The sequence below is a fragment of the Vanacampus margaritifer genome, chromosome 2, assembly GCF_051991255.1.
Source record: "Vanacampus margaritifer isolate UIUO_Vmar chromosome 2, RoL_Vmar_1.0, whole genome shotgun sequence".
NCBI classification, from domain to species: Eukaryota; Metazoa; Chordata; class Actinopteri; order Syngnathiformes; family Syngnathidae; genus Vanacampus; species Vanacampus margaritifer.
The window spans coordinates 6,362,311-6,377,436 of NC_135433.1; the positions used below are offsets into that span (position 1 = coordinate 6,362,311).

General features: G+C 36.3%; 2 protein-coding genes across 2 annotated transcripts; one reads left to right on the forward strand and one right to left on the reverse strand.

Annotated features, from left to right (window-relative positions):
- Positions 1-1,350: 1,350 nt before the first annotated feature.
- On the forward strand, positions 1,351-12,052 carry alg3 (ALG3 alpha-1,3- mannosyltransferase). Its single transcript, XM_077555991.1, has 9 exons — positions 1,351-1,569; positions 3,318-3,417; positions 3,498-3,645; positions 5,038-5,198; positions 5,811-5,931; positions 6,006-6,211; positions 7,350-7,425; positions 9,601-9,746; positions 9,818-12,052. Exons 1-9 carry the CDS (start codon positions 1,386-1,388, stop codon positions 9,990-9,992), a joined length of 1,317 nt encoding a protein of 438 aa, XP_077412117.1. The 5' UTR covers positions 1,351-1,385; the 3' UTR covers positions 9,993-12,052.
- On the reverse strand, positions 11,305-15,096 carry LOC144042911 (uncharacterized). The gene is made up of 4 exons (XM_077555992.1): positions 14,642-15,096; positions 13,622-13,737; positions 13,353-13,535; positions 11,305-12,350 (listed from the first exon to the last, which is right to left on the reverse strand). The coding sequence occupies exons 1-4, from the start codon at positions 14,799-14,801 to the stop codon at positions 12,054-12,056; spliced, it is 756 nt and encodes a 251-aa protein (XP_077412118.1). The 5' UTR covers positions 14,802-15,096; the 3' UTR covers positions 11,305-12,053.
- Positions 15,097-15,126: the final 30 nt, after the last annotated feature.

A 15,126-nucleotide genomic window follows, 5' to 3' on the forward strand; every position in this document is an offset into this window, starting at 1 on the left:
GTCATAACTTCCTTGGCTCGTTGCAACATATTTCTGAGAGTTCCTCTCTGAGTTCCCCGAATTAGTCCTCGATCATGTTTTTTGGTCCCCCACATTATTTTCAAAAGCACAACTGTCTAGATATGTTTATATAGCACAATGGAAAATTACTGTGGTGGTTGAATAAGTATGCAAATAACACCATGTTGTAAATATGTACATTAGTTTTCTTTGTGCTGCTACGGTTAACCTTGCTGATATGAAATGTCAAAATTCCTTTGCGGAACTAATAAGAAATTGTTGTATTCTAGTCAGATAATCAGATTTTCAATTTACAAGTGAGGACGTAACTTCAATATTTATCTGGATGACTAAGAGAAGCTGGATTTTGACAACTGCCTAGGCTCCGGGGGCTCTTTAAATGCATTTTGCAGTTTTCCATTTGCAGTATGTGACAGAGGACTGTGTCCCTCTGCTGTTCAGTTGTTGCACTAGCTGCACACCGGAGGCAACCAACCACACAGAATAAAGCACTTCCATCCATCCCTCCATCCATCCATCCATCCAACCAACCAACACAGAAAACAGGGCAAAAGCATGCTCGCGGCCCGCGATCGAAATCATTTGTTTGAAGAGAGAGCAAAGCGTTGGTGGCTAAGATGCAATGCCCAGAAACAATGCCTGCTTGTGCCGGAGTCACATTTTTTTGGACTTCCTCACACACACACACAAAATGTTTGTTTTGAAAATACATTTGAACATGTTCCTTATAGTCATGTTCATATTATTTGATACCTTTTTATTTTCCCATCATTACACTATTTCATGTTTTTACTGTTGATATTCTAACATATTGTTACCATCAATTTTATCACTCTAGATGTTGCTTATTATTTTATTCAGTTGCACTGCTGGGTTTGAACTTTGAATACAATACTGTAACATTGATACCTTACTAGTAGATAATATAATTATTTCATTACAGTACATTAAGAGCTACTGTCACATTTATAAACATGTTAAGGTCATGCTACCCTGTATATGTAAGTCCAACATTACATTGTACTTCATGTACTTCATACACCTTGTATATAGTTTTGTTTTTATGTATTAGTTTTGTTTTCATTGTGGATACTGCTAGTACTGTGATTTCGCCTTGTGAATAAAAGCTCTCCCTCTCTCTTAAAAAAATAAGAAAAAAGTATACTTGACTGAATATAAAATACACAAAGTGTCAAAACTTATTACAATCACCTGCAAAATAAAATAACTCAAAGTATCACCGATATCTGAAATTAAACATGTACTCAGCGTCACGTGACGCAGGTTGAACCATGACGTCACGGATAAAGCTCGACTGCACATGCGCATGAGCGTATCGTGGCAACTCTGCAGCTAGCTTAGCAATGGCTGGTGGAGTAGCAAGGAAAAAGCCTCCCGGCTCCGCGTCTCCTCTGTGGGCGACGCTTCAAACGCTTTGGCAGGAAAAACATTTAGTCCTCTTCAAGACCGAATACACCTTCTTAGTGGTGTCTGTCTTGTGGCTCTTAGAAATCGGGATCAATGTATGGGTCATTCAGAAAGTGGCATGTAAGTAGCTCGGTGCTAGTTAGCATGCTATGGCACCGTGCCCTCTTAACGGACGTATCTGAATGCTACAAGGCTAGCCTAGCACGAACACGGGGACAACCACCTGTCAAATGAAATTTACAGCCGACGCATGGCTCACTAACTTGCTGAGTTACAATGTGGACTTATAGATATATTTTTTTAACTGCCTAGGTTGCTTCAACTATTACCGCTTAGAAAGCGTCATGTTTATTTACATTCCAGTAGTGTTTCCCAACTTTTGTTTATTGCCCCAATGGCACATAAAAAAAAGAACTCAAGGTACGCCACTAAAAATGACCTAAAAGTGTGTATATATACACTGAAAAAAATGATGACCATAGCTTAAGTTATTCACAAATTTACTTGGTGTGAAATATGTGCCTGTTTAGTTAAATACTAATGAGTTATTGTTTTGTTTTATGAGTGGGAACAGGTGGTTACAGGTAATTTTTTTTCCTTCTGCTATTTAGTAGGAGTGCATTTAATTGGTCTGCCTGTCACTGTATGTTGCTGGCACAAATAGATTACATATGGAAACAAAGTAGGCAACTAAACGCCAAAACATTTTCTGACCAATTGTGAAGACTGATGTACATTACTCCATTGGTTCTCAAACTTTTTACACCTACCACCTCAAGACAATTTCAACATCAACACTGCTCTAAAATTAACTGCACTTAAATAATCATTATTAACTCATTCACTGCCATTGACGCCTATTCATTTGAACTATTTCTATTAGTTTAAAAAAAATTCCCCACTTTTGTTAAAAAGAGGATGAAAACCTAAAATAGTTTTTATTGCACATTTAGAACAGATATAACATTTATTATTCATAAGTTAATTAGTGATGTCATGCAAATAATTACAATTAAGAATTTTAATCGCCTGACAGCCCTAATTTTTAATAATCTTTTATTTTTTTTAATCGTGAGTTCTAGTAAAGTCATGCAATTAATTACGATTACCTAATTTTAAATATGTTTTTCTTAAACAAAAAGATTAAAAAGAAAAGATTATTACAAATTAGGGGCGATTAAAATTTGTCATCGTAATTAATCGCATGACTTCACTAGTTAACTCACGATTTTATATCTGTTCTAAATATACAATAAAAAATTCTAGGTTTTCATACTCTTGTTAACAAAAGTGGAAAAAAAATGTTAAACTAATAGAAATAGTTCAAATGATTTATTTTATTTTATTTATTTATTTATTTTTTACATCTATAGCCGTCAATGGCAGTGAATGAGTTAAAATGTATTGCATGCAAAAGTTACATGAAATGTGAATCGAAATGATTGAAAACGAACAGAATAAATGTCAATAATACTGTATATTAGATTCGACTAAACTATACCTGACAAATGTTCTGGACTGGCTTAAAAAAAAAAAAGTTCTAAGCCCCTGTAATATTATGCACAGTTTAAACATTTATTTCAGTGATTCTTTTTGTAACACTAGAGGGAGCTCAAGTGCCACTGTGGGTTCCACACTTGAGAATCACTGCACTACTGTACTGTTGGGTTTACAATGTTGACATCACTACAGTAGTAGTTTGTTTATGATGAAACAATATTCCATAAGTCATTGGTATTCATAGATGGTACTACTTTCCAACCTTTCTTCAGTTCACACACATATTTTACATTTGAAAAATCTATTTGGGGTGGGGTGGGGGGATAGGACAGTATTTTGCTTAAAACAACGAACCTGTTATCCCACAGACACTGAAATCGACTGGAAGGCTTACATGGATGAAGTGGAGGGAGTCATCAACGGCACCTATGACTACACCCAGCTTCAAGGGGACACTGGCCCCTTGGTGTAAGTCACACTGGGCTGTTGTGAGTGTTTTATGTATGCAACAATGCAGAATCAAGAGAGTGCTTCTTTTGTTTTTGCAGGTACCCGGCCGGATTTGTGTACATCTTCACAGCCCTTTACTACATCACCAGTTCTGGGACAAACGTCCGCCTGGGCCAATATGTTTTTGCTGTGTTCTATCTCATCACGCTGCTTCTGGTCTTCAGAATATACTGCCGTACCAAGAAGGTAAGTTTGAGTGAAAGGGCTGATCTCATTTAGTAGCATTTTAGACCAGCTAGGAGACTTGTTGGAACATTGTTTTAAAGTAGAGTTAGAATTGTATCCGGCTTAAAACCTGGAATATTTTTTGGGCATCAAGTGTCATTTCTACAAGTTCTCATTTGCACTTGAGCAGCATAATTGCGGACTAGCACTGGGTTCTTTAGAGATTTCCTGGAGCAGCCTGTTAAAAGTTAATGCAAAAGAATGAGCTAGTTCAGCAACAAATGTTCTCTTCTCCAAGTTCGTGACGGCACTTGAGCAGCAGCTTTTTGGTTTTGCTGGACACTTGGAGCAGTTTCTTTATAAAGCAGTTCTATTAATCCAACGTAGAGGTCACAAAAGCATCAAGTGTTCTTTTCTCCAAGTTCTTGTTGGCACTTGAGCAGCAGCATTTTGGCCTCACCGGACACTTGTTGCAACAGTCTCGTCACAAAATGTTGGAATAAGCCATCATAGAGGTCACAAAAAGTATCAAGTGGTCTCAAAGTTCTTGTCAGCACTCAAGAAGCTGCATTTTGGCTTTACTGGACACTTAAAAACAGTAAACCTATGAAAAGAAAGATTAGAGTGTCTTCTTTCATCAGGAAAAAAGTACATTTCTATTGTTTCGTTTTGCAGCGATTAACATTAGGAATATAGCAATTTAATCATTATTCACAAATCTATTTCGAATTCTGAGTAATTGTTTTGTTTTTTTCCAACATGGTCCTGGTTCATTTCCTATGTTTTGTTGCCACCTGCTGGCCGTTTGTGTAATAACTACCATTTCTTCAACCGTTCTTTGCCGTTGAGAAGCTGCATCAAAACCTTCTGTATGCTCTAGCATAAAAAAAAACGTATAAATATGTCTTTGGGACACTTCAAACATTTAAAATAGAACATATTTATACGTTTTTGGGAGCAAATGAGTTAATAGAGTTACAGTAATCCAGTCATCTCTCAAAAGCATGGATTCCTTTGTATTCATTTTCCTAGATGTCCTCTTCTTAATCAGATTGAGATTCTTTAGAGACTTGTTCAGAGCAGCATTTTAAAATTAGTTAGAATAATCCAGTCATATTACGTTCCCCCAAATTCTTGTCAGCGCTTAAGCTGCAATATTTTGGACCAGCTCCAGAGTCTTTTGATACTTGCTGCAGTAGCCTGTCAATCTAGATTTATAAAAATCCACCCTTAAGTTTCCAAACATATGGAGTCGTTTTTCGCCATCAAATGTTCTCTTCTCCTAGTTCTTGTCATCCACTCAAGCAGCTGCAAAGACTTTCAGGACAAACTTGTCAATAGAGATACATTTTCCATTTTGAGCGGCTTTATCATTGAAAATGTTTCTTAATGAAGTTCCTGTTGTTTTCCCAGGTTCCTCCATATGTGTTCTTCTTCATGTGCTGCGCCTCCTATCGGATCCACTCCATCTTCGTGCTACGTTTGTTCAACGATCCGGTGGCCATGATGCTGCTGTTTGCAGCTGTGAACCTTTTCATCGATGGACACTGGTCTCTGGGCTGTGCCGTTTACAGGCAAGTGTGGGCCCCTTTAAATTAATTTCCTCCTGTATTGCCTACTTGTAACTAGGGGTGTGCCAAAAAAAATCGATTTTCATTTAGTATGATTCAGAATCGATTTTAAATGTCCCAAAATCGATTTTATTTAAATAATCTTATACTGTCTTGCCCTTTGTGTGTGCCTTTATTGGGAGCGCTGTTCATGTTGTACTCGATTTGGCCACTTAGGGGCACTGTGGTTCCACGGGGTCTGATACACTGTTAAGTTGTAGCCACATTAGAGAGTAGAAGGAAAAAGTCACGATCAAGTTATTCCAATAAAAGTTGTTTTTTTGCAGCGTGGAGCCAATCTTTTGAGCGATAAAAGTAGCGCGCTAATTAGCATTGGCTTCAATTTATAGATGTGCAAAAAAGCGATTCTTTGCACATCTATAAATTGAAGTAAAAATCACTGTCAATCAAATCATTTTGAATCAAAAATCATTCTGAACCGAAAATCGATTCTGAATCGAATTGCAGACCCAAAAAATCGGAATCGAACCGTGAGACATTCAAAGATTGCCACCCCTACTTGTAACGTTAGGGGTATTTTCAATTTACAGTCCAGTCTTTCTCTCTTTCTGACAGTTTAGCAGTGTCTGTGAAAATGAACGTGCTCCTGTTTGCCCCGGGACTACTTTTTCTCCTGCTGTCTGAGTTTGGCTTAATCAGGACAATCCCCAAACTTGGTCTATGTGCGGGCATACAGGTAAATGATCATGTACACTTGCCTCACATTTACAATTAGCAAGTATCATTTTTTAACCAGTGCTGATTCGGCAGCTCTTGCTGGGTCTGCCTTTCCTGCTGGAGAATCCCGTCGGCTACATGAGTCGCGCGTTCGACCTGGGGCGTCAGTTTATGTTCAAGTGGACCGTCAACTGGCGCTTCCTGCCCGAGTGGCTCTTTTTGAACCGCTACTTCCACTTGGTCCTGCTGGCAGCTCACATGCTGAGCCTGCTGCTCTTTGCCCTCCGCCGCTGGAAGAGGTGAGACAAACTCGAGCCAAGTGTATTGTTCAAATAAATGTGGCGAGGGGAGCATGATAGGAGAACGACGCTGTGTAGCTAGCTACGTGTAGCTAGCTATTGAATACAACAAGCAAGTAAACAGAGGACATCCAGCTTTTAATTTTTTAAAAAAATTTTTTTTTTACTTTAGACAGCTTAATAACTGTTGTGTGATTAATGTTGTTGGTTCGCATGTAAGCATGCTCTAAATTTCCTTGATTTAAAATTATCAGTCATTTAACTCATTCACTGCCGTTGACGGCTTTAGACGTCAAAAATTCATTTTAGCTATTTCTATTAGTTTAAAATTTTTCCCACTTTTGTTAACAAAAGTATGAAAACCTAGGAAAAAAATGTATTGAACATTTAGAACAGATATAAAATTTGTGATTAATCGTGAGTTTTTTTTGTGTTTTTTGTTTTGTTTTTAAGTTTATCAGGGGCAGACAAAACTACTTGAATGTCCCCTTTCATTCTTTTGCTTTACTTGGAATTTGAATATTGTTTTTTATTGTCTTTTCTTCTTTAAAAAGAATAATGAAATAAATTGATTGATTAAGTTAACTAGTGAAGTCATGCAATTAATTATGAAATGTCATCGCCTGGCGCCCCTAATTTTTAATAATCTTTTCTTTAAAAAAAAATAAAAAAGATTATTAAAAATAATTTAAAAAAAGAAAGAAAGAATAAAAGATTATTAAGAATTAGGAGTATCAGGGGATTAAAAAAAAATCCGTAATTAATCGCATGACTTCACTAGTTAACTCATGCTCAATCAAAAATGTAAAAATCTGTTTTAAATGTATAATAATTTTTTCCCTGGGTTTTTATACTCTTGTTAACAAAAGTAGAAAAAAATGTTAAACTAATAGAAATAGTTCAAATGAATTTTTGACATCTATAGCCGTCAATGGCAGTGAATGAGTTAATTTTATAAATAACATTTTATGAAATAGCGCAAAGTGTAAACTTTACTAGTACTTTTGCACACGTGATTGTTAATATTTAAGTGTTTTTCATACAAATTTTGCAATCATAGGTTAGCGATGGACAATGGCGCATTTTGAATTGTGTTCCAAGTACCACTGTACAATAATTGGGCTGTCTTTCGTCTAAGATCCGGAGAAAGCTCATTGGAACTCTTAAAGGAGCCTGGCAAGAGGAAAGTCCCAGCTCAGAAGAACACCGCCAACCATATCCTTCATGTACATGTGTCGGAAGTCTGAACAGTTTGTAACTAGTCAGCTTTACTCCACACAAAAAGTCATATCTCCAATACCGTTCTTAAAGCTCTGTGGAAAATGTCATCGGTGTCTCAGGACAAGATGAAAAGTGCTTCCTTTCCAACATAGGAAATGAAAGCACTGTTTGAAATTAAAAGTCTATTACTTCTATTATACCGTATACTTTATATTATATGCAAATATTTCCTTTTCGGTTGTAAAAGTTGGTCAGGATTAATTTATGCTTAAGTGCGTTAAACGTTGCTTTGAGGCAAGTATTTTTAGAATTTAAACTTTTTCTCGAGGGCAGTACTTTGCAATTATTTTTTGTTACGCCCCCTCAGTAAGAAGAAAATATTTTGTGCCCTCTCACCAACTCAACGCTGCAAGTATAAATAGTATCATTTGTCTACAAAATTGTTGTAAGTATAGCTAATACTCCTTGTGTACTCTGTGACAGTGAGCGCCACTGCCATCTACTGTAGTGGATGTCCAATTACACTTTATTCTAGTTCGCCCTTAAAAAAAAATTCCCCGGGTCACATGCACACCCGTATTTGAGAATGACTGCTCTAGATACATCTGAGTCACCTCTCTCGGTTAGGAAAGGAACATTTTTAGCAAAAAAAAAAAAAACAGGCCCTACTGAATAATGCTCCATGTGAGAAGTTGTCAAACTAAGGCCCGCGGGTCATTCGTGGCATTTTCTAATTAGAAATTAAACAAAGCTGCACCAATAGGTAACAAAACGTTGAAAGCCAGCACACTATTTTAAAATATTTTTTTAATGTATGCTTTGTTTTAATTTTGCAAATTAGAAGCCGAAAGCCAAACAACAACATTGAATCTTGCTACTACTAGTTATCATACAATTAAAAAAACAAAAAAAAAACAATCAAACGGATGTGAATAACTTCTTGCTTTGACACCGATGATTTGATTTGATCTGTGTTTATCTCGAGCAAGTACAATAAAAGTAAACAAAAAAGCTCATACAAAGTGTTCGGTTCGAGAAGGGGCAAAAAGAAGCCAAAGCTTATCTTGTCCTACCGCCTCCTTACAATCCAAATCATTACCGCTAACAACTTTTTTCACTCACAAACTTATCAAATGAAATAAATTTAGAAAAATAAAATTGCATACATATACACAATGTGCATTACATATATACAATAATAATAATAATAATTCATAATACAGTACATAAATTGCATCTAAATAGAATGAATTGCATCTAAACCAGTAAGCTTTCCAGCCCCGCATACATGACCATAAATGACAATTTGTATCTATACTTAATGTCCTGAACTCATTCACTGCCATTGACGGTTATAGACGTCAAAAAAATCATTTGAACTATTTCTAGTAGTTTAACGTTTTTTTATTTATTTTACTTTTAGCACGAGTATGAAAACCTAGGGGAAAAAATTATTGTACATTTCGAACAGATATAAAATTTGCGATTAATCGTGAGTTAACTAGTGAAGTCATGGGATTAATTGCCTGACGCCCCTAATTTCTAATCTTTTCTTTTTTTAAGAATAAAAGATTATTGAAAATCAGGGGCATCAGGTGATAATTTAAAAAAAAAAAAAAAAATTGTAATTAATCACATGACTTTACTTGTTAACTCTCAATTAATCGCACATTTTATATCTGTTCTAAATGTACCATAATTCTAGATTCTCTTACTTTTGTTAACAAAAGTAGAAAAAAAAACGTTAAATAAAAATAGTTCAAATGAATTTATGGCAGTGAATGAGTTAATATTTAGTCTTTTTCAGTTCTACACAAAGACCATTCCAGAGCTTTTACCCCACAAACTGCTTTTAGATACACATACTTGAAAAATTTGTACGGACAGCAGGATGCTTTAGCTCATGTTCCCCACGAAAATCATAATGTCCTCGTCTATCCATGAAATGTTCTGAATGTTGCTGATATTTAGATTTTCTTTTTATTATTATTATTTTTTTCAATATGCCTAACTGCCTACAGACCATTGGAATGTTTTTTAGCGTGTTTCATAAACATCATGTAAAGTGGCCCTTTTTTTTTTTTTTTTCCCCCATCACATTTTTTCCTCAGTGGAAAAAGTTTGGCCATTCCCAAAAAGCGTTTGGGTCAGACCTTAACAAGCGATCACAAACCGTGCTCATCCTGTTCACCTCCAACTTCATCGGCATGTGCTTCAGCCGCTCATTGCATTACCAGTTTTACGTGTGGTACTTCCACACGCTGCCCTACCTGCTGTGGAGCGGCGGAGTTAAAAAGATGGCTCATCTGCTCAGGTGAGTCACAACGCAAAACTATGGCAAAAGTATATACTGTATGACGTAACGCAGTCCCGCTGGGATTTTAGGGTCCTCATCCTGGGTCTCGTCGAGCTCTCGTGGAACACCTACCCCTCGACTTGCAGCAGCTCGATGGCCCTGCACGTGTGTCACCTGATCATTCTCCTCTGCCTGTGGTTGGCCCTTCCAACTGCTGCAAGTGGAACGCAGGCCAAAGCACCCATGAAGGACAAATGCAAATGAGGCACCGTACGAGTAGAGGGGGCGTGTCATTGCATCCTCTCTTTGAGCCTCAAGACTCCCAAGCAGAGAGAATGGCGCTGACCTTTTTTTTTGGGGGGGGGGGGCTAATGTGTGGTTGTATTTTGGGACCCACGTAGATGTTTGCAGGTATGAAGAGAGGGAAGTACGGATGCTCAGGTTTCAATTTTCAACTCGCCATCAAAAGAGGGGCGTTGTGTTTTGAAACCATTTTTCACAAAACTTTTAGTGCCATTACTATACCACATGACCTTTTAGTCATTGATATGATCAAAAGTGAAGGGTCAGCGGAAGAGCTCCGCAGTATGAGACAAAAGCACGGGCGCTGACCTGATTCAGCAAATGTAGCAAAAAAATAAATAATGCACCTAAAATACTTTTTCATATGAGCCACAAATGTGACAGATTCAGTGTTTCGCTCTCATTTGGTCAAATTGCAGCTTGCTTTTTAATCTTAATATTTAAATGTGTCATTTTGTATTTTCCCGTACACAAAATGCAGGAGGTCAGGCTGGAGACAATCATCGTCATAGCAACCGCTAGTTGTGATCTGGTGACACTCGTCAAGGAGCCGTCACTGGAAAGCAGACATTTTAAAATACATGTTAATAAATCGGCCCAGAGAGAAAACAAACCCCGAAACAGTTTGATTTTAGCCACGGGTTCTTCTATGAGCTCGTTCACCTACCAGTTAAGGAGAAGCACCCGTGGCTAAAATCAAACTGTTTCGGGGTTTTTAACTTTCTGGACTTGCATTTCCCAACCCTGATTATATTTTATTAATATTTCACCCAAATTTTGATGTTGTAGCTGTAAATGTGAACCAATAGGATTGTTCCCACAGATTTCCCATTTGCTGCTGACATCATTTTTGATTTTTTGTGGCATTACATAGTTGACCATTGCACCATCATGTCAGACATTGTTAGCAGAGGCAATTCTAGGGTCTGTTGGGAGCCCCCTCCAACTAGTGTTTATCATCATTTTAATAAATCAACAAAAAAATGTGAGCAGCAGAGGTTTATTTATTTCACATTAACTCATCCACTGCCACAAAAGAAAAGCTTATTAAAAATTAGGGGCGACAGGCGATTAACATTTTTAATCGTAATTAATCGCTTGACTTCACTAGTTAACTCACTTAAAATTTTATATCTGTTCGAAATGTACAATAAAAAATTTAGGTTTTCATACTCTTGCTAACAAAAGTGTAAAAAATGTTTAAGAGAAATAGTTGAAATTAATTTTTGACGTTTATAGCTGTCAATGGCAGTGAATGAATAAAAAAATAATAATTTGGGGCGAACTATTTCTATTAGTTGAACATTTTTTCCCCACTTTTCTTAAGAGTATGAAAACCTAGAAAAAAAATATTGTACATTTAGAACAGATCTAAAATTTGTGATTAATCGTGAGTTAACTATTGAAGTTATGCAATTAATTACAATTAAAATTTTAATAACCTGACGCGATTTAAAAAAATAAAAGATTATTAAAAATTAGGGGCGTCAGGCGATTAAAATTTGTTATAATTAATCGCATGACTTCACTAGTTAGTTAACTCAATTAATCACAAATTTTCCATCTGTTTTAAATGTACTATAAAAAAATTCTAGGTTTTCATACTCTTTAACAAAAGTGGAAAAAAAATGGCAAACTAATTGAAATAGTTTAAATGATTTTTTTATGTTTATAGCCGTCAATGTCAGTGAATGATTAAAAAAAAAATATATATATATATATATATATATATATATCTGTTCTAAATGTACAATAAAAAAAATCTAGGTTTTTATACTCATGTTAAAAGTGGGAAAAAATGTTAAATAGAAATAGTTCAAATGAATTTTTGACGTCTATAGCCGTCAATGGCAGTGAATGAGTTAACATAAACTACATGATTTTGCACGATTCACAGGTCAAGAAAAGAAATGCACTTTCAAAATGCGATCTAGATGGCGCTCCAGCCATAATGAACTCAGATGATGTCAGAGTGATATTTTATAGACAATTAATAAAGTTGAATACAGTGGCACAAACTATTCAGTCTCTTGTCGTGGTGGTGTTTGGCGTGCTGGTCAGGGATTCACTTCCTGAGCAGTTGAGCAGGAGGTACTGCTGCTGGCTGGGTTTCTGCTGCTGAAGGTCGTGCCTACTACCAAAGTCCATAGTAAGGGCCAGCAACTGTTTGCTGTAGGATTTCCAAGCTTGACCTTGTGGAATCTTCATCATGAGAGTTGCAAGATACTGGGCGAAGCTCTTGACCTCTTCCTCGTGGCTCGAGGGCGTCGCGTTGTGTCCCGGGATCTGCTGCATAGCTTGGTTAGCTCTGGACAAAATCTACGACACAGAAAATAACAATTTCCATTAGTGTAGACAACACCCTCAAAAAAATATATATATATATATTGACAACAATATGTTCTATGCAACACCACTAGTCTAAATCTTTTTTTATATATAATATTTTGGTTAAAAGGAACCCCAACTGTAATGACAAGTTTGTTCTATATTATTTATTTGGTTCTTACTAACATAAATATGAGATTCATTTTTCAAAATAATTTCCAGTTTAATACATTTTATTTGAAAAAATATATATATATATATTTTTTTTTTAAAGAGAGCAATGATGATGACATATCGCATCGGTAAAATTACGGAATGAACAATACTGAGCAAAGAAAAAAAGAAATTTTATTTGGATGTACGCTGCCATTGTTTTTTTTTGTTTTTTTTTCTGGAGAGCTCAGTATTGATCATTCGGTAATTTTACCGATTTGACATGTCATCATCATTGCTCTAGTTTTTATTTTATTTTATATATATATATATATATATATATATATATATATATATATATATATATATATTTTTTTTTTTTTTTTTGTATTTTTGTATTTTTATTTATTATTTTTTGTATTTTTATTTATTATTTTTTTGTTTGTTTGTTTTTTTATTTTTTTATTTACGCTGCCATTGTTATTTACTTATGGGTTGCAAACGACCGTTGTTAGCAGGAGTGTGCCCAAAAATCGATTCTCATAAGAATCGCAATTTAGAATCGATTTTAAATGTCCCAAAATCGATTTTATTTAAATTATTTTATACTGTCTTTTTTTTTCAGCGTGGAGCCGTTCTTTTGAGTGATAAAAGTGGCGCGCTAGTTAGCATTAGCGAGTCAGACTGGAGTAGATCATTACAATTACTTGCACATCTATAGATGGAAACAAAAATCATTGTCAATCAAATCATTTTGAATCAAAAAGCGTTCTTCATCGAAAATCGATTCTGAATCGAATCGAATTGTGAGACATTCAAAGACAGGTACAGGTGCGTCACCTTTAAAAGCATTTCATCAGCGTTCCCATGGATGGTCAAAGCATCCGGGCTGGCCTGACTGCTGCCCTCCTCCGCTCTCTTGTTCCCAGGAACAGTGCTGGTGGACGGGATGGAATCATCATCGTCAGAGGCAGTTGACGGTGGCTGTGGATGTGATTGTGTTGTGGTCTTGGAAGAAGGGAACTACAACACAAAAATATAAATGAATGTATGCATACAGTTTTTAAAAATAAAAGTAAATATTATATTAATTTTTCTCTGACTCCTACCTTGTGTGTTACTCTGCCACGTCTCTTGATTTGTGGGCTGACATCTGCCTGTCCAGACTTTTTGCTCCTTCGCTTGACGAACCTGGTCCTGTAATTTTTCTGGAACCTGTGCTTATCTGTAAAACAAATCACATAAACATTTTATTTATATATGTATATATTAGGGGTGTGCCCCCCAAAATTTATTCTCATAAGAATCGCGATTCTCATTTAGTACGATTCGGAATCGATTTTAAATGTCCCAAAATCAATTTTATTTCAGTTATTTTATACTCTCTTGCCTTTGTCTGTGTGTGCCTTTATTTGGAACGCTGTTCATGTTGTACCCGGTTTAGCCACTGAGGGGCAGTGTGGTTCCACGCGGTCTAATACACTGTTAAGTTGTAGCCACATTAGAGAGTAGAAAGAAAAAGTCGCGATTAACTTATTCCAATAAAAAAAAAAATAATTGCAGTGTGGAGGCGTTCTTTTGAGTGATAAAAGTGCCGCGAGTAACTCGCTAACGATTCCTTGAACATCTATAGATTGAAGCAAAAATCATCGTCAATCAAATCATTTTGAATAAAAAAATTACTCTTAATCGAAAATCGATTCTGAATCGAATCGCAGGCCCAAAAATCTGAATCGAATCGTGAGACATTCAAAGATTCCCACCCCTAGTATATATATATATATATACTACTTTCCAATATATTACTACGTATATGCATGAAAATCCCGATAACACAAGAGTACACTAATTCAGTGGTTCCTTATTTGGTTTCGCTAAAAAAATAAATATGTTGCCTTGATACATAGATGGAAAAATAAAAAGGAATCAATTTTTTTTCTTTCTATCCTGCCTTTATTACGTGCAATTCATAAAAACATTTTAGGCTATTTATGGTGCAATCTTAAGATTTCTCTTTCACGAATTGCTTTAGCACTTCTCATCTACAGGCGTTGTAAAACAAAGCACCTCAAAAAAGGCAGCCAACATTTCCGATGTCCCAGCATAGTTCGACCACTTCTTTTTCTCACCTTCATCAGAATTTGAGGAAGAGGAATCATCAGGAAGTTCAGCAGCAAAAGTGGTGTCTGCATCATCTTCCAAATTTGAGGGGAGTTCTGACTCGGCATGAACGTCCACGATCTTCGCAATTGCCTTCCTCTTTGTGCGTTGTTTACTCTTGCCTTGCATGACCAAATGTGGAGAATGTGAGCTGATACCTCACTGTGCGGTGAACGGTAGTGATGGGACGTAACGTGTCGAGGCTTCGGAGCGTGTGTCGAGTAATTCAGGAAGAAATTTCTGAAGCGCGTGTCGAGGCATGATTAATTCCGGTAAAATGACGTCACTGATTACGCTTGGCACGTCATGGGTTCAGGAAGTGTTTCGACTGTTTCACACAGCATATATATAGTTCAATGCTTCTGCGCAAAAGTTGCATGTCAGTGGATGTTTTGAGCGTCGCAAATTAACCTGATGTTGTTGTGAATAAAGCGTCGCCTTGAGTTCACTTAAA

Bases quoted from the DNA above. Each gene is read 5' to 3' on its own strand.
- alg3 (XM_077555991.1), top strand. From the start codon at position 1,386: ATGGCTGGTGGAGTAGCAAGGAAAAAGCCTCCCGGCTCCGCGTCTCCT. The intron at 3,646-5,037 runs GTAAGTTTGAGT...TTGTTTTCCCAG, and splicing joins TATACTGCCGTACCAAGAAG to GTTCCTCCATATGTGTTCTT. The intron at 5,932-6,005 runs GTAAATGATCAT...CTGATTCGGCAG, and splicing joins GTCTATGTGCGGGCATACAG to CTCTTGCTGGGTCTGCCTTT.
- LOC144042911 (XM_077555992.1), bottom strand. From the start codon at position 14,801: ATGCAAGGCAAGAGTAAACAACGCACAAAGAGGAAGGCAATTGCGAAG. The intron at 13,536-13,621 runs GTAGGAGTCAGA...TTTGTGTTGTAG, and splicing joins GTGGCAGAGTAACACACAAG to TTCCCTTCTTCCAAGACCAC. The intron at 12,351-13,352 runs GTGACGCACCTG...TCTGTGTCGTAG, and splicing joins CTGATGAAATGCTTTTAAAG to ATTTTGTCCAGAGCTAACCA.